This window comes from Capra hircus, chromosome 6 (genome assembly GCF_001704415.2).
Source record: "Capra hircus breed San Clemente chromosome 6, ASM170441v1, whole genome shotgun sequence".
In the NCBI taxonomy this organism is placed as follows: domain Eukaryota; kingdom Metazoa; phylum Chordata; class Mammalia; order Artiodactyla; family Bovidae; genus Capra; species Capra hircus.
The window spans coordinates 57716819-57730990 of NC_030813.1; the positions used below are offsets into that span (position 1 = coordinate 57716819).

At 42.9% G+C, this 14172-nt stretch overlaps 1 protein-coding gene across 1 annotated transcript in view; it reads left to right on the top strand.

Moving 5' to 3' along the window:
• The window catches only part of PGM2 (phosphoglucomutase 2), a 37903-nt gene continuing 24316 nt past the window's right edge, over positions 586–14172 (top strand). Inside the window, exons 1-4 of the mRNA XM_018049365.1 lie at positions 586–749; positions 5126–5293; positions 10409–10515; positions 13599–13683. Of these exons, the coding sequence (XP_017904854.1) occupies positions 618–749; positions 5126–5293; positions 10409–10515; positions 13599–13683 (492 nt within the window). The 5' untranslated portion in view covers positions 586–617. The remainder of the gene's footprint in view (positions 750–5125; positions 5294–10408; positions 10516–13598; positions 13684–14172) is intronic.

The window sequence follows — 14172 nt, forward strand, 5'->3', positions numbered from 1 at the left end:
CACTCCAGTCTTCTTGACTGAAAAATCCCATGGAGACAGAAGCCTGGCGGGCCATAGTCCATGGGGTCGCAGAGTACGACACGACTAAGCACAAACACACACACATAGACACACACACACACACACACACACACACACACGTCCACACGGGTAGACTTGTTTCTGGACTCTCCATTCTGTCTCACCATCTATCTATCTTAATCGTCCCACGTAACCTTCTTTTCAAGATTTTTCTCGGTTATTCTTGACCCTTAGAATTTCTGCATAGTTTTTAGGCTCCTCTCTGGGTTTACGGATGCTCGGATCCTGGCTCCCGACCCGGTGCCTGGAGCACTGTAGGACCTGAATGAATGGCTGAAGCGTGAATAGGAGTAACCTCATGACCTTTCGGCAGCCCCACCTCCATCCCCACACTTCTATGCCGCTGCCCCGCCTCCCTCTCGCCCGCCCAGGCGCGCGGGCACACTGCCGGGAGGCGTGCTCCTCGGCCGAGCGCGTCATTTTCCTCCCGGACGCGGGTGGCTCCCGAGCCGGTTCTCCCCGCCCCGCCCCCGCCTCTCCCCGCCCCTCCGGAAGGAAGGTCTCGCCACCTCCTGAACTTGGTGGTGGCGGCGCGGATGGAGGTGGCGGCGCGGATGGAGGTGGCGGCGGTGGCGGCGGCAGCTGGGACGGGGGCTCCGGGAGGCGGCGACGCAGGCATGGACTCCCGGCTGGACCAGGAGACGGCCCAGTGGCTGAGATGGGACAAGGTGAGGGGTCCCTCGGGGCCGGGAGCGCCCGGGGGAGGTGCGGGATCCCCTCTCCTGTGGCGAGTGGAAGTGCTTCTTCTCCTCCCCGCGGGGCCGAGCGGGTCCTGCCCGAAGGTGAAGGGGCGGCCGCCAGGCCTCGTCGGTGTGGCCGGTTTGTGGCCCATTCGAAGTTGGCCCGGAAAGGTTGTTCCGGAACCAAACCTGCCGTCTGGCGAGCCAGGAGCGAGCCGGGCTCCGGGGGCCTCGTCTGATCGGGTTCCTGCCACTCTGCCCGAGGGGCTCGCCCTCTGCCGTCGGCGGTGCATCCCCCAGCGACCCAGATTTGTTCCCCCTGTTCCTCAGGCTCCTGGGGACTTGGCAGAGCGGCATTCCCGGGCGCTTGGTTGCCAATATTGGTGCTTTCCGTTGGGCCTGCTTGGCTTCTGGCTTTTTTCCCAGGTCTCTGACTTTGCTGGGAAGAAGATGGGGAGCCCCTGGACACAGCACCCTAGCTTTTCACTCCCTGAGGTGTTGGAGGAGGGACCCAGCTCCAGACACCATTCCCAGTCTCCTTTCTAACCTAGGTGTCTCCCTTCCTATTTGTTCTGTCTCTTGCACCTGTTTGCATTCCTGGAAATTTCCTCTGGCTCTCTTCTGCTAAACTTCTTTCTCCTGTGGTTACTCATGTTTCAGGTCTGAACTTAAATGTGGCTTATGTAGAGAGGCCTTCCCTGGCTCCCAAGGGTGAATTATCTCTTTCTTTCTAATACTCTCCTTAAACATACTGTTCTTCTCCCTCATACCTCTTACAGAGATTGGCCAAAACCAAAAACACTTGCTTGTGGGTTTATTGATCAATGTCTGTCTCCAGGGCTGACTTCAAAGACAAGAGATTCACTGGGTTGCACAGCACCTGTTCTCCTAGAAGGGCCCAGGGCTTGGTTTAATATTCTGTCCCACTTTAAAATTTTTTTAAATATTTTGAACAAGGAGTCCCTTTTTTGTTTTGCACTGGGCCGCAGCAAATCACATAGCAGGTGCTGCCCACTTCTTCACTAACTTGCATGGTCCATAAGCCTGCACAGTGGTAGAGGCCTGGGATATTGAGTCAGTGAGGACTTCCCCTTCACCCTCCCGCCCCTGCACAGGAAATGCCAGTACAGACTGTTTCTGGATGCTATGGGCAACTCCTTTTTCTTGTAAGTCTTTGGAGGAGGGAAAGGCCCCCATTTCTGATAACTCAGTTACTGGCAGTGAGTAGAAATCTTTTAAAGCCATAACTGGTAATTAATTATTTTCATAAAACTTTCCCTTTGAAGAAATAAAAATCCAGTTTCTACAAAATGTTGTATCTGTGTATTCAGAGAGTACCTCACTAGATAGAGGTGAGGGGGTGTTTTTCTCATTTTTTAATTTCTGCCTCTCCTCTTGTTCTTTCCTTTCTCAGTTTCTTCTTTGACTTGAGACAGGCACCCAGAAGGAACTTCCGGCCAGCTAAAAGCATTGCAACACTGTGGTCTGATTACCCCAAGGGTCTGATTGCCCCAGCAAGTACCCTCCAGCATTTCCACTGTGCCTGCATCCCTATCCCTTTGGACGCTGACAGACGTGTCATTTGCACATCTTATTCTGGTCTCCACTGACCTCCTGATTTTTTATTCTTATCTATCTGCCTCCTCTGGTTTCTCTCTGGCTATTTGGTCTTTTAGAGATATTGAAAGTCAATTAGGATTTTCCAAGTCTACACTGTGAATGAAAGAATTACCGGGTATTGAGTAGGACGAAGTTTCTGTGTTTTCTCATTCTCTTTGCAAATATCTGTTGAACCTCTTTTACATTCCAGATCTGAGCCCTAACTTGACAATCTGATCGGTCAGCTTGTGCTTTGTGGTCAGTGGCTATTGCTTTTAACAAGAAAATGGGCTTTTATGTGTTTCTTGTTGAATCTGGAACAATCTGGAAATGTGGGCTTAATTCCAGAAAACCAGTGTTTATTGCAGTAGCATTTCAAAGTTTAATTATGTGGACACGTTTTTCCTGCATCTTTATCTACTTGAGATGATAGCTGGAAGATAGAAATAAAGTTTGTTACCCTGAATTCTTAATTTAAAAGTTTGATGTGAAATTAATATAATTGTCATTTTTCTCTATTCTTAACATTTTGTGTAACCGTTGTACCCCAAAAATGAATGATTCGTGTGAGTGTCCAGTTGAAGCAGTCAGTGTAACAGAAAAGGTACTAAGTTAATGCTTTTCATGCAGTTTAAGCAAGACACTATATCTGAGGCTTCTCCATCTATAAAACGGGGTTTTTGTTAGTTGCCTGCGTATTGTAGTTAGTGCAAGATTCAAATTTGACTGCCAGGGAAGTCTCATGTATTTCTTATTATATCACAGTATCATGCATTATAATTTTTAAAAGACCAAAATACTACCAAAGTAGTGTTTTGATTTAAATTATATAAGCTTATCACTCTAGGAAAATTTGAAGATATTAGGGAAGAAAATGAACATTTGATTATTACTAGATGCCAGACAGAAAAGGGTGTTCTATAAACCACCTCAGAACCACCTTGTAAGGGAGATTATAGGTTGTTCATATTTTAGAGATGAAGAAACTCAGAATTCAAGAAACTAGATATTCTGCCCAACAGTATAAATTTGGTGGATGATGATGTGGCTGGGATTCCATTCTGAGTCCTATACCCCAAAACCTATGTATTCATCCCATTTCTCCAAAAGTGCTTACCTTTGTAGGGAAGAAGGTAATACTTATATTATAAAGGAAAACCAATTTCCTTGTTCTCATAATACTTCAGACACAAAATATGTGAGTTTTTCACACCAAACAAGTTTTCATTTTTCTGTGGACACCAACTGGGTGTCAATTTAACTCAACTGTGATACTAACTATTCAGAGTTAGTGTAGGACCACTGCCCCCCCACCCCCTGCCGCCCCCTCTTAAGGGCTCCATCCTACAAGATTGCTCCCACTTAAGATGCCCACAGAAGCCCCACATTGTCACCCGTACTTCTGACCAAGCAGCAGTAAACCAGGGGGTCTCATGACCCCCTTCTAGGGTTTGATGATTTGCTAGGATAGCTTACAGAACTCTGGAAGGCACTTTACTTACTATTACCAATTTTTTTAATGAAGGACACAACCCAAGAACGGTCAACTGGAAGAGATCCATAGGACAAGGTATGGTGGGAAGAGGTGCAGAGCTTCAGTGCCTTTACATAGGTGTGATTAATTAAATTATTGGCTACTGGTTATTAATCTTAATCTCCAGCCCCTCCCCTTCTTGGAATTCAGGGGAGGATGGAGTTGAAAGTTCCCATCAGCTGATCGCTTGGTTGGTTCCCAGTGGTCACCTCATTAGGATAAATTCAGGTATGGATGAAAGAGATTTATTATGAATAACAGAAGATACAACGTTCATCCTAATCATTCAGGGAATTTCAAGGGTTTTATGACCTCTTTGCTAGAAACTAGGAACAATAAAGTGTTAGTCACTTAGTCCTGTCCAACTCTTTGCAACTCCATGAATTGTAGCCCGCCAGGCTCCTCTGTCCATGGAATTCTTCGGGCAAGAATACTGGAATGCGTTGCCATTCTCTTTTCCAGGGGATCTTCCCAACCCAGGGATCAAACCCAGGTCTCCCTCATCGCAGGCAGATTCTTTACCATCCCAGGAACAATAAATATATATTTCTTAATTTTTTTTTAATTTTTTGTTCACACCATGCAGTGTGTTGGATCTTAGTTTGCTAACTAGGGATTGAACCCACACCCCCTACATTGAAAGTGTGGAGTCTTAACCACTGGATCGCCAGGGAAGTCTCATGTTATTTCTTATTAGATCGCAGTATCACACATTATAATTTTTAAAAAAACAACTTCATATTTCAAATTCCCCAAAAGCCTCATAAAACTGAAAAGCCTATGCATGTGTGTGTATACGTATATGTGGGCTTCTCTGGTGGCTCAGTGGTAAAGAATCCACCTGCCAATGCAGGAGACATGGGCTTGGTCCCTGGTGTAGGAAGATCCCCTAGAGAAAGAAATGGCAACCCCACTCCAGTATTCTTGCCTGGAAAACCCCATAGACAGAGGAGCCTGGTGGGCTACAGTCCATGCGGTTGCAAAAGAGTCTGACATGACTTAGCGACTGAAGAACAGCACTAACAATATGTATATGTATGTGTGTGTGTGTGTCTATATATATATATATATATATATATATATTCTTTTCAAATACATACATATATACTTTTTTCTCCTGTAGGTTAGAATTCTTATGGGTTGGTTGGTTGGTTGTTGTTTTTTTTTTTTCCAGCTTTTTCATTATGTCATTCACCTGACTATATCTGGCATATACATTCCTGTTTTGCAGAATCCTTTAACTTTGGCGTCAGTGAAACAACTCATTGCAGCAGGTAATACAGAAGAACTACAAAAATGTTTCAGCGCTCGAATGGAATTTGGGACAGCTGGTCTCCGAGCTGCTATGGGAGCAGGAATTTCTCATATGAATGACTTGACCATCATTCAGACGACACAGGTACCACATTTGTATACTACTTAATTCTTAACATTTTCCCAGTGTTAAAATATAAACTGAAGCACATTTTTTAAGAAATTTATTTGAGCAAAAATCTATTCGAATCTAGCAGTTCTAAACTGGTAGCAGTTAGGAACTGTGGGAGAAAATATTTTTTCTGTACACTTCTAGAGTCTTTGGTTGGTCTGTTAATTAAATTGGCATAAGACAGATTAACAAGAGTAAACAAGTTTAATTATATACATATAAGAGCCCCATAAACGCAGTGAGACCCAAGGGCAAATCTAGCAGTTGAAGCTTCAAAGTGGAGAATGACAGGAGATGGACTTTTCAAACATATAAATATATATGGTTTTTTATATTGTCCATAGGACAGTAGAAAAGGAGATGTTTGGTAGCTATTTGCCTGCCATACAGATGTGTCTTTCAGATTTAAAGTTATTTCTGGTAATAGCTCTCTTTCAGGATCAGGCTCCTTATCTGAAGTCTTCTAGATAGATAAGGAAGAAGTAAAAGGTTTTCTCTGGTCTGCCGGCTCCTGATGGCCTCAGCTCAAAATGATCCCCGTGCAAGAGTGACATGTTTTAGGGTCACATAGTCTGCTCGCCCTCAGAGCGCTCCACTGACAGGAACTAGGGGAAAGACTTATAGAGGAGAGGCAGAAACAAAGCAAGGAAATTACCAGGTTGGCTCCAACTCAAGTGGGTGCCATATTTGGGAAGGCTTAGCTGGCTGTTTGTGATTGGCTGTTTTTCAGTTAAAAGTTCTTCACCTTAAGGCATTTAGGAGGTTAGGTTTTTGGCTTGCTTAGTAGGCTCCTAGGGCATTAAAGCAACCTCAGTCTAATGGCCTCCTCATTAACTCCAGGCACCTTTTGTATTTGACAGACCCAATTTGGTTTCATTATGGAATAGTCTGGTGGGTTTGCCTCAGCACAGGGTGTCACACATTTACTCCATAAAGTTAGGCTTGTACAGTCAGTGGAAGCAGCATTGTTTTGAAATTCATTCATTCATTTATTCATTTCACAGAGATTTATTAGGTGCTGGGGATCAGGGATATAAAAATGACTAAAACAGACAGATTCCCTCACGGTGCCTCATTCCAGTGCAAATCTACCAACAAACCAACAGACTTTTCTGTTTTTATAGCTTTTGTTATGGTTGTACAGATACCAGTGTTTAAACTTTTCTTAACTGCCAGAATAACCAAGAGTTATTAGTTCTATTTAGTTTTAATTTATAGTATAGTTGGAAATTATTGCTGAGTTTCTTTGCCTTTATTTGTGAATTTTGCTTTCGGGGCTACATTCAGCTTTTAGGAATAAAGATGAAGCCTTTGACAGAACAGCTGCCGCTGAGTGTTGAGAGTTCTGTCTATGAGGAAAATGAAGTGGAACAGGTCATTCTGTTTCTTCAGCTGCTGAGACATGTTAAAAATGAAGGTCATTTTAGTCCAGGAAAGAAAAGGCTGGGAAAATTAACTACTGGTGATTATGTGTACTTAGGTGTACTTAAAAAGACAGAGCTGGGCATGTTCTAGCAAAATCCTAAGAAAGAAATCTTGCATAAGGTACCGAATTGCCCTGGAAGCCACTGGCTACACATACCTGTTAAGCAGTAGGGCTCCCTGAGACCTTTCTGGAGCGAAGACTTGGAATAAAGTGAGCCTGAGAATCTTGTTCTAGTTTATGGATAACATGGGATCACGCTGATGGATAAGGTTGCCCTCTGCTCTGTTACTAGGACTGTACAACAAATCACATGAAACACGGTGGTTTTAAACAACATGCACATTTATGTTGCTCACAGATCAGTAATGTGGGTAGGGCTCAGTGGGGCGGCAGCTTTTGGCATCACATGGGCTGGTGTGGAGGCTGGAGTCTTACACTCCCTGCTTGCTGGTCCCTTGTGTGGACTCTCGTCCTATTAGTGTCCCAGATTCATCTGGTTGTATTTAAGAAGCTGGTGGATGTGAGTCAGGAATATCCTGGTGGGAAACAGGATAGAGACTAGAGGGAAATTTTTGTATTGTTTGCCTCATTGCTGGAGGTTATCATTTCCTGTTAGGTTCCTTAACTGAGCCGTGACACATCAATGATGGAGAATTCATTGTCTTCTGAAATAGCCATCCTATCTTTGGATCATTCTCATTTAAGAATGGTTTCTTTGTTTTGAGCCAAATCTGTCTTTCTGTAGCTTTTCCATATTGGTTTAGTTTAACCTTTGGAAACCATATAAAGGGTGTTTCTTCTGTTCTACGATAATATTTTGACCCTTCAGTGAGTCTCTTCTATGGAAAAAGCATCCCACCTTCTCTTAGTCGTGCCCTCAGGTATTCAATCTCAGCAGGCCCGAGTTTTTTAGAGCCCTTTGAAGACAATAGGGATTTAAGAATGCTTTAAAAGGCTGAAGGCTTTAGTCTAAGTATCTTAGTTTTAAGTATCTGACACTACCCTTAGGGCAGAAAGAGAAGAGGAACTAAAGAACCTCTTGATGAAGGTGAAAGAAGAGAGTGAAAAAGCTGGCTTGAAATTCAACACTCAAAAAACTAAGATCAAGGCATCCAGTCATATCACTTCATGGCAAATAGATGGGGAAACAATGGAAACAGTGACAGACTTTATTTTCTTGGGCTCCGAAATCATTGAAAACAGGGAATGCAACCATGTAATTAAAAGATGCTTGCTCCTCGGAAGAAAAGCTATGACCAACCTAGACACCATATTATAAAGCAGAGACATTACTTTACCAACAAAGGTATGTCTAGTCAAAGCTATGGTTTTTCCAGTAGTCATATATGGATGTGAGATTTGGACTATAAAGAAAGCTGAGCACAGAAGAATTGATGCTTTTGAACCATGGTGTTGGAGAAGACTCTTGAGAGTCCTTGGACTGCAGGAAGATCCAACGAGTCAATCCTAAAGGAAATCAGTCCTGAATGTTCATTGGAAGGACTGATGCTGAAGCTGAAATTTCAATACTTTGGCCACCTGATGCAAAGAGCTGACTCATTGGAAAAGATCCTGATCCTGGGAAAGATTGAAGGCAGGAGGAGAAGGGGATGACAGAGGATGAGATGGTTGGATGGCATCACCAACTCAACGAACAGAAGTTTGAGTAAGCTCCGGGAGTTGGTGATGGACAGGGAAGCCTGGTGTGCTGCAGTCCTTGGGGTCGTAGAGTTGGACGTGACTGAACTGAACTGAATGCTTTTGACCCTCTTGAACATTGGGGCCATACCTCAGGGGTCCACCAGGGTCAGAGAGAGGGCACTATCACTATGGGAAGCCTTAGAGTGTGAGCATCTGCATACCTTCTAGGAACCCCACAAAAACAGCTCCCATGTGTGCTTGTTACTTTGTATCCCTCAGAGGCTTCAGAAGATTTGCCCAATGTGTATTTTTGTACTAGAAAAGCTAAAGGCTTTCTAAACTGTGACCACTCTGGCAACAAAGCTGTGAAATATTGCCCTACCAAAAACAAGAGTTACACTTCATTTTATGACTTCTTTTAATCAAAGTGAAATAAATAATATAAATCGTGATTATAACACAGTCAACCAGAGTTCTTTTTGTTCTGTAATAAAACCTATTTTGTCCAGTAATTGGAACCTCTTGAAGTCAAAGTTCACAGTTTTCTAATCGTCCATATTTCAGACTGAGGTGATGTTACTGTACCCACTAAGATGTAGGAATTGTGTGTTCTACCATTTCTCCAGTGGATGGGAATAGCCCAACTCTGCACAATTTTTATTTGTATAATAGTGGACTGATAGAGCCTCCTTAAGACCTGTCTGCTGGAAAATAATTTCATAAACAGAACGAGTTTACATCTGTTAACTGACAAAATCTTAACAACTGTGTTGAATTTCTTTTACTTTTATTTATATAGAGCAGGTTGAAATATCTGAAACACCTCCTTGTCCTCAGAGATTTTAGATTTGAATGGGTGCAAATGGGTGTAAGCTTTGACAGTAAAAATAATGCTCATGACAGCAAACACATAGTGCATCCTTGGTGTTAAATTCTTAGCACATGACATCTTTTAACTCAGTTAGTCCTCATGCAATCCTTAGAAATAGGTACTATTCCCATTTTACAGAAGAGAAAACTGAGGCACTGAGAGATTAAGGAACTTGTCATTTGCTCATAAGTGGTGGTATAAGCCCACAGATTCTGTATACTTTTAATTTAGCACTGAACCACCTCTAACCAGACCCAGGCACGAGTCTGTTGTTGTTCAATCACTCAGTCATGTCCAACTCTTTGCGACCCCATGGACTGCAGCACGCCAGGCTTCTCTGTGCATCACCAATTCCCGGAGCTTACTCAAACTCATGCCCATCGAGTCAGTGATACCATGAGACCATCTCATCCTCTGTCGTCCCCTTCTCCTCCTGCCTTCAATCTCTCCAGGATCAGGGTCTTTTCAAATGAGTCAGCTTTTTGCATCAGGTGGCCAAAGTAGTGGAGCTTCAACTTTAGCATCAGTCTTTCCAATGAATATTCAGAGTTGATTTCCTTTAGGATTGACTGGTTTGATCTCTTTGCAGTCCAAGGGACTCTCAGGAGTCTTCTCCAACACCACAGACCAAAAGTATCAGTTCTTCAGTGCTCAGCCTTCTGTATGGTCCAGCTCTCACATCCGTACATGACTACTGGAAAAACCATAGCTTTGACTAGATGGACCTTTGTCGGCAAAATAATATCTCTGCTTTTTAGTGTGCTCTTTAGGTTGGTCATAGCTTTTCTTCCAAGGAGCAGGCCTCTTTTAATTTCACGGCTTACAGGTACAAATCTAGGCTCTGCTATTTTTGTATCTGAAACTGGGCCAGTCATTGAAAGTTCTAGCTTTTCCATCTGTAAAATGGGATTTCTTGGCCAAGTTGATCTAGGATTACTGATAATAAACACTAAGTGTCCAACACAGTACCTGATACATACAGATAGAAAATAAATAAAGCTGTTATTTTCCTATTGTGCAGTTCACTTAGTTACTGAGGGATTTCTCTCCTGCTACAGTATTCTCTTGTGGAAGCAGAGAAAACTTGATCAATTTTTGGTTTAGTGTGTTAAAACATACATAGTCTTGTAATTCATGGGGTGTTTTTTAGGGATTTTGCAGGTACCTAGAAAAACAATTCAGTGACCTGAAGCAAAGAGGTGTTGTGATCAGCTTTGATGCTCGAGCCCATCTAGCAAGTGGAGGCAGCAGCAGAAGGTATGTAAAGATATTAATATTCAGGAAACTACATTTTTGTCGTGTATTTTGTAGTTTTATTTGTAATCACCATTTCAATAGGTTGGCGTTAAATACATTTGTCAGCTATATTGCTTAACTATAAAAAAGATGGGTAGGTTCTGTTTGTAACTTTTAAGAATTCTAGTTTTATGTTTAGGTTAAGAAAATGTAATTATTTAGACAATGTAGAACTTAATACCTATCTAACGTAATTCTTTATAAGTGGCAATATTATTTCTGGTTCCTCTTCCTTTTCTAAATCCAGCTTAGACATCTGGAAGTTCTTGGTACACATAATGCTGAAGCCTAGGATGCAAAGTTTTAAGCATGACCTTAGTAAGGGCGGTGAGTACAATTGTCCAGTGGTTAGCACATTCTTTAGTACTACCCTTTTTGGGAATTGGGATGAGAATGGACCTTGTCCAATCCTGTGGTCACTGCTGGGTCTTCCAGATTTGCTGACATATTGAATGCAGCACCTTGATGTCATCATCCTTTAGGGTTTTGAATAGTTCTACTGGAATTCTGTCACACACACTAGCTTTGTTAACAGCAGTGCTTCCTAAGGCCCACTTGACTTTGCTCTCCAGAATGTTTGGGTCTGGGTGGCTGACCACACCATCGTCGTCATCCAGTTCATCTGGATCTTTTTTTATACAGTTCTTCCATGTATTTTTTCCTTCCCTTCTTGATCTCTTTAGCGTCTACTAGGGTCTCTACTGTTTGTCATTTATTGTGCCCATCCTTGGGCAAAATGTTCCCTTGATATCTCCTGTCTTGATGCCTTCGAACTACGGTGCTGGAGAAGACTCCTGAGAGTCCCTTGGACAGCAAGGAGATCAAATCAGTCAATCTTAAGGGAAATCAACCCTGAATACTTGTTGGAAGGAATGATGCTGAAGTTGAAACTCCAGTATTTTGGTCATCTGATGCAGATGACTCGTTGGAAAAGCCCCTGATTCTGGGAAAGACTGAAGGTAGAAGTAGAAGAAGGCATCATAGGATTTAGATGGCTGGATGCAATGGACATGAACTTGAGCAAACTTCAGGAGATGGTGCGGGACAGAGAGGCCTGGCGTATGGCAGTCCATGAGGTCTGAAGGAGTCGGACACGACTGGGCAGCTGAACAACAGTGGCATTATTTCTCCTTCTCACTTTTCTTCCTTTTATGTAATTTTTTTCTTCTACTATTTATAAGCCTCATGAGCTTCTTCTCATTCTTAAGTGCCCATTGCAAAGTGCATTCTTGTCACATTCCCAAACCAATGAGACTGTCTTTTGTAGCTATAGGCAGATGATGATGGTGATGGTAGTGGTGGTGGTAGTGTTAATGATGGTGGCGTGATGGTGGTGGTGATGCTAGAATCATTCAAGTGCTGAATGCGAGTTAGGCACCTAGGTATTTACTTACTTAGTCCTCACAAAACCTGTAACCTATGTACTTTTTGCTCTAAGATCATAAAGTGATAGAAGGTACCACAGTTTAAACATAAAGAGGCTGGCACCAGGGGTCAGCAAACTTTTTCCCCAAAGGGCAAATACTAAATATCTTACACACCGTAGGCTGCACAGTCTCCGTTACAACCACGCAGCTCTGCCATGTAGCGTGAAAACAGCCATGAACAATTCATGACTGAATAATGCCTGGAATTTGCCCATCACTGGTCATAATCATGTTATATGACCCCCTTTTTTACTGGAACACTTCCTCTCGATAGCTTACCATGAACAATGTCATTTCCTGAGGTTGTAAAAGTGACTTCTGTACCTTCTAGTGAATGCAGTATGTATCTAATTCAGGTTTTCATTTAAATTATTTTTGCTAAAATTTGTTGTTTTTTTACTTTCTCCTATACAGGGGAATTTTTTGAATTGTCAAAATCATTTTTTAATTACTCTTAATTCTAGGAATTTTAATGCCTGAGTTGTTAAAGATCTGCTGTTTCTGCCCCAGCCAGCTCCCAAAATAGTGTCCCATGCAGTTAGTGCTCAAGAAATATTTGAGAGAATGATCAAATACTTTGTTTAATCCTCTAATAGTGTGATGTTGTTCCTTGGAAGTAAATTGTTCATTGTGATGAAATACTTTAAGCATGAAGAGGGACTTGATGCCATGCTTTGTGTCCTGCCTTAAGCCAGATGCTGTGGAAATTGAGAAATATGTCAAAGTGTCAAAAATTTGTCATCTTTTAAGAGCTGAAAGGAGCCAAGATGTATATGTATCATATACAGACGTGTGTCCCACATATATCTCACACTCACTCACGACAGTGTGCCGTGTGTTTTGTAGAGGACAATGTTGAATCAAATACTAGCCTTCATGGCATATCCTGGGTAGTGACAGCTGTGGATAGAGTTCTCCTTTCTGCCTGGTGCCATGCTGCTTGGTACCGGGCCAGATAACTCTTCACTGTAGGCACTGCCCTGTGCCTGTGGGTGCTTAGCAGCATCCCTGGCCCCCATCCACCAGCTGCCACTAGCACCCAACCCCCGTGACAGCCGAAATTGTGTCCAGATGGTTCAGGTGTCCCGCGGGAGCAGCGCTGCCCTTGGCTGAGACCCGCTGAGATGGAAGAGAGCTAAGAGATTGGGTGCAGCCTGGCTTAGCTGCTGTGTGCCTGGTGGACATGGGACAAGCCATCTGGCCTTTCTCAACTTTAGTCCCATTTCTTCTAAACAAAGAGGTGGAATGAAATGACTCCTTAGGTTCCTCCAGCCTTAATGTTCTCTGCCAGCAGAGTATAATTAAGGTTTTCATCGATCTGGCTGCCGTTCTCAGTCTAAAGAAACGGTTGGGGACTTCCCTGGTGGTCCACTGGCTAGACTCCATGCTCCCAATGCAGGGGGCCTGGGTTTGATCCCAGATCAGGGAACTAGATCTCACATGCCACAACTAAGAGCTTGCATGCCGCACCTAAAGATCTGGAGTGCTGCAACTGAGACCTGGGGTGGTCATATAAGTATAAAAATAAATGGTTGGACCTTCATTATCTTCTCTGTTGTCACCTGCTCTCCTGACAGCTCTACTCTCCTTTTCTCCCCGGTCACTCTGCATTTCCAGATTTGCCCGACTTGCTGCAACCACGTTTATCAGCCAGGGGATTCCGGTGTACCTCTTTTCTGATATAACCCCAACCCCCTTTGTGGTAAGTGTTTGCTTTTATAATTTCCTGTCCCAGGATCAGGGGTGGGACCTGGCCAGGTTTTACCATCTTTAGTTCTCTTGGGATTCAGTTGTTTGAAAGACAGAAGGGCTCCTTGCCTTTTATCAAGACTTTCATCTCCAGGAATGTTCCTCCCACACCCTAGTAATATTTCTCTGGTGTTCAACTTTTGATTCATCAGAATTTATTTCTTTTTTTTAGTGCATTTTTTCTTTTGCTTGCATTCAGAAGATATTTTAGCTGGTTAGCAGAATGTCTTTTGTCTGTTTGTCTTTTTGCTCTTTAATTTGGTTTGTATTCTTTTTCTCAGCTACCGCAATTAGGAAACTTCTCGAATCTAAATCTGAATTCACTTCAAATCATGTCTTACCATGAAATTTTTGACAAGTTGGCGTACCAACTTTTTATATATGAGTGTTTCACTCTAAATCCTATTCATAGCCAGTGCCAGAAGCATGCTTGGCATGTTTT